Below are 4,575 nucleotides of genomic sequence, written 5' to 3'. Positions count from 1 at the left end.
GTGTGTGTGTGTGTGTGTGTGTGTGTGTGTGTGTGTGTGTGTGTGTGTGTGTGTGTGTGTGTGTGTGTGTGTGTGTGTGACGTCATCACTAGCAACAGGTGAGATTGTTTATCCCGCCTGCCACAGCTGCAGGTGGCCCCGGCGGTCCGACTTTATGCGCTTGGCCGACGCACCTAGGCGAGAGGTGTATCCTGAACCTGAAAGTTTATCACTCCTTATTTCCTGTCTTTCGTTATATTGATTTTAATTTTAAAAGTGACTGGCGTAATACATTTCCAATGGAGAGAGTCACTTTTGGGGTTTTTTGTTCCCTTACGGGCGCAAATGACCTCATGGCCCGGCGGTTGTCACATGGCTGTCCAGTGGCTCTCTACCTCACGCGAACAGTATCTGACCGCAGTACTCAGGAATAGAAAAGTGTATACGTCCGACCTTAGCTTAGATGCCGCAACCGTCTTATCTAAGCAAGTTTTTATCTCAGATCTTTTTTTTTTATATTACACTGCATTGATAGAAGGGAAATCATGATCAACTCATTGTTTTTTGTAGTCCCTTATTTCTTTCAGACCGGACTCTTTTAGGGGCACCAAGTCATTTTTTAACTCCTGAAAGAAATTATAATTATTGGTTCATGTAAACAAAAGCTCCGCCATCTCCTCTCACCAGGCTGGGCTCATATTCAGTCATTCAGACTCATTTCGGAAGGAATAAATCCATGCAATAACACACGATCAGCGTCGGATTGACGTAATTCGGAATTTAATTTCCATGGGCATGGCAACAACATCAATCGAGGACGTTTTTACAGAAGGTCCTTGGTCAAAATAGCATTTTTCGTCAGCCTTAGGCCGCAACGACTTAATTTTATGGATGACATCCGCGCGCGAATTGATTTTAGCCTGTTCTCAGGTAGGCAGGCAACAACAACAACAAAAAAAAGATCACGTCCTCCGAGACTTTGGCCTGGGATCTAGGCCTGGGTAGTCCATGGTAGTTAGCGACAGCCTGGCACCCAGGCTACTGAAGCTCCACGGCTCAAGAACTCAGTACATACGTACAGTGCCGATCCAAAACTCCGCAAAAAGCCAACATGTGCCGTATTATCGTATACTAGTGGGGCAGATAACTGAAATAATCTTTCAAATTGTGATACAAGCACCAAACTTGGTACAAATACTCATGAGACATTACTCTTTTGAAAAAGTACGCGGGCCACTTGATTTGACCTTTGGTGCTCCCTAGCGGCGCTTTTTGGTACTGCAGCCGACCTTCCGGGCTTTGTTCTAAACATGCTAGAGTCATGATTTTTATGTGGTAGAAAGCTGTTAAAGTTAAGAAGAAGTGCCGTAAATTTGGTGTCTCTAGCTGCTTGCGTTGAAACTGCAGGAGCGTTTTTTGCCGGTGCAAAAATTTGCTCCAAAGGCGCTTTTTAGTACTGCAGCCGAGCTTACGAAGCAAAAAAAGCGCCCTTGAAGGAAATTGTGCACCGGCAAAAACGCTCCTGCAGTTCCAACGCAAGCTGCAACGCAAGCTTGTATCACAATTTGAAAGATTCCTCCAAAATTTGATGTTATCTGCTCCACTAACAAATTCACAATACCAGCTTTGTATTCCTGTGGTTTAGAAGCATTTTTATTTTGGGCCGGAATTTTTTCTATTCGCCCGCGCGCACTAATTAGGGGGTCTTCAGAGGATGTCATCCATAGAATTAAGACGGTGTGGCCTTACAGGAGACGATACATAACGTGTATGTCGGAAACCGTAAGGGAAACGGCGATACAGACAGAAATCTTTCCTCAACCGTGGACAAAATGACCGTCGTGTGAGTGACCGAAAACGTGAAAATGGAGGTTTGGAACACAAAAGTGACCGAGACTTTGGCAGATGAAGACCGCACGGTGGAAACCGCCACAAGTCAAGCAAAAATGGAGAAGAAACCGCCATTACTACAGACGGAGAGTCTGGAGAACAGCAGGGAGTCGATACAGGCGGGTTCAACATCTAAAGACGACGAATTAGAGAGACTTTATGAAAGTAGGAAGACAACAGGTAGGTAAACGGTGATTTTTCCAATACTGTTTTGTTGCAAAAAGAAGTATAATTAAAGCATTTTCTGTCGATTGTATTCTAAAGTGGGAACCCAAAGAAAATACGACGCAAATATAAAACCCAACAAAGCGCCTAAAAACAGCTGGAATTTAGTAAAACACAGACCTTAACTCTGCTAGGAAAGCAGGTTATATAGACCTTTTTTTAATACAATTTAGGGAATTTTTCACTCATTATATATATATGTCGTATCATCTATTGTTTATTTCTTTTTTACCCGCAAAATTCAATTGGAAACAGTTTGGCAGTGTCGGCATCTGATAATTCAAAATGTGTAATTCTGGTTTCTTAACGTTAATTGGACATTGATTATCCTATATCCCACTTCGCTGGAGGATAGTCTAATAATGTGACGTCATTGTGTGGTGTAAACATGCAGAAATCCCGTCACCACCGCCGCCGCTAGCTGCGTGTTTCCGCCTCGCTAACGGTCGTTTTCATTTAAAAAAGTCGATGCCCCATCACTGATGTCAGTGCCATGTCTGAGCACATCATATACATTGTTACCTCCATGAAAAATGGAGGTATTGTTTTTGGCGTGTCTGTATGTGTGTGTGTTTGTGTTTCCGCACATTTGTAGTCAGCATAACTTCAGAACGCCTTTATGGATTGTGATGATATTTGCTGGTAGATCGTAGCAAGACAACGGTCAAGGCCTCCTGTTGGCTGACCTTAGAGAGAGAGAAAGAATGGTTTATTATTCACAAAAACCCTTGCAGCACAAGTGCTGAATTGCGGTTTCTTTCCAATAAAATCTTATGCTTATCAGCATTATGCATTGCAAGTCAGAATTAAACTTGGTACTGCAGCAGAACTTCCGGTTTTTGTATCTTTTGTCCTGAACATGCTATGGTCTTGACTTTTTGGTGACAGATAGCTTTTCCTGTCAGAAAGAAGTGGTGTGGGTTTGGTCCCCCTAGCATCTTGTTCTGGAACTGCAGGGGACTTTCTGGCTAAATCTTTAAAAGCCAATAAGTCCAGATAGGAACGACGTATTTTCATAATTTTTGGTGTGTAGGTAGCTGAAAGAGTTGTACATAATTAAATGCAAATTATGCAAATAAGGACTTAATTTGCATAATTAAGGAGGAAATTCTATAATTATAGTGTTAACATCACAATGCATATATTATGTAAATGTAGAGGTTATTTGCATAATTAATGAGGACATGTTGAAATGAAGTATTTTACTTATTCATTGAATCTTCAGACACCTGGGTGGCCTAGTTCAATTTTGACAAATTGATTTTCAATAGGGCCCAGTACAAAAATACAATAAAATCAGACATACATATACAAACAAAGACCGATATAAACAAATCCGAATCGTTATCCATAACTCGAGTCGATTAAACAGTCCAAGTCGGATTTTTATCCTAATAAAATAATTTTATCACCCATTTGCAGATTGGTGGAGTGAGTGGATCCTCTACATCAGAAAGTATTTCCAACATGACAAAGATGCACTAGCCGCCATGGGTTTGGAAGAGCGCTATTCTGACAATGAGGTAGTGATGACACTGCTGGAAGTCCGGTTCTTCTGGCCATTTGTGTGTCGGTACTGGAAAGAGAGAGCCGGCCTCCCGAACAGCTTGGCCGGTGCTGTAACACACTGCATACTGCATGGGGTTTCAAGTGATGAGTACATGAAGACACACGGCTTGGCTACGTACGGGGAGGTCTTCCAGTCCATTCTGTACGCGTTAGAAGCACTGTACATGTCAAACACGACACAGGGCCACAAAGACAACGATCACACACATCTATCGCTGTCCGGGCTTACTCTTTTTGGCGATGATGTTGAGGCGCTGACCAGCCTCTTCCCGTACCTGAGAGGACTGTTCAGCCTTCAACTTATGGGCTGTGGACTTTCTGCAAAAGCAGCGACGTCAATGGCTGGACAGATTCACCAGCTGAATGCACTGAACTCTTTGTATCTTGGCAAGAACATGATTGGAGATGGAGGGATGGAAGCGATTGCAGAGATGTTTCCTCATCTGAAAGAACTCAGGACCTTAGATATCAGGGAAAACTCAATAACATCTGTGGGAGGAAAAGCCATGGTCGAAAAGCTAGTTGAGCTACAGGAGCTACGAAATATCAACTTGGCGGGAAATGAGCTGGCACTCAGCCTCTCATCATTGGCAAAGGCGTTTGACAACATGACGCGGCTGGAATCCGTCCGCTTGTGGCCCATCACATGTAGGGCAGACTCATTCCGCGAGGCGGCGCTACAGGTACGCGATGCTGTCCACACGCTTAAGGGCAAAGTGTTCAGCTACTTTGGCATGCAACGGCATTTGCTATATGATGGGGCTAAACATGCTGCAGGTTCATCGAGACTGGACACAGCCTGGCAAAGATCTCGGGTAGAACAAAAGGTGACGTCAGGGGTTTACATAAAAACAAACGGGTGAAAATGGCTTTAAAAATTAAGCTATTGGAAGAACAGTCAATTATTGGATC

General features: G+C 43.3%; 1 protein-coding gene across 1 annotated transcript in view; it reads left to right on the top strand.

Moving 5' to 3' along the window:
• Positions 1-4,526, top strand: part of LOC109470032 — a 7,348-nt gene extending 2,822 nt beyond the window's left edge. The window contains exon 3 of the mRNA XM_019768808.1: positions 3,517-4,526. Within this exon, the coding sequence (XP_019624367.1) occupies positions 3,517-4,526 (1,010 nt within the window). The remainder of the gene's footprint in view (positions 1-3,516) is intronic.
• The last annotated feature ends 49 nt before the right edge of the window (positions 4,527-4,575 follow it).

Source organism: Branchiostoma belcheri, unplaced genomic scaffold (genome assembly GCF_001625305.1).
Source record: "Branchiostoma belcheri isolate BF01 breed outbred unplaced genomic scaffold, Haploidv18h27 scaffold217, whole genome shotgun sequence".
NCBI classification, from domain to species: domain Eukaryota; kingdom Metazoa; phylum Chordata; class Leptocardii; order Amphioxiformes; family Branchiostomatidae; genus Branchiostoma; species Branchiostoma belcheri.
The sequence above is the reverse complement of the archived record's forward strand: the minus strand, read 5'-3'. Positions and strand labels throughout refer to the sequence as shown.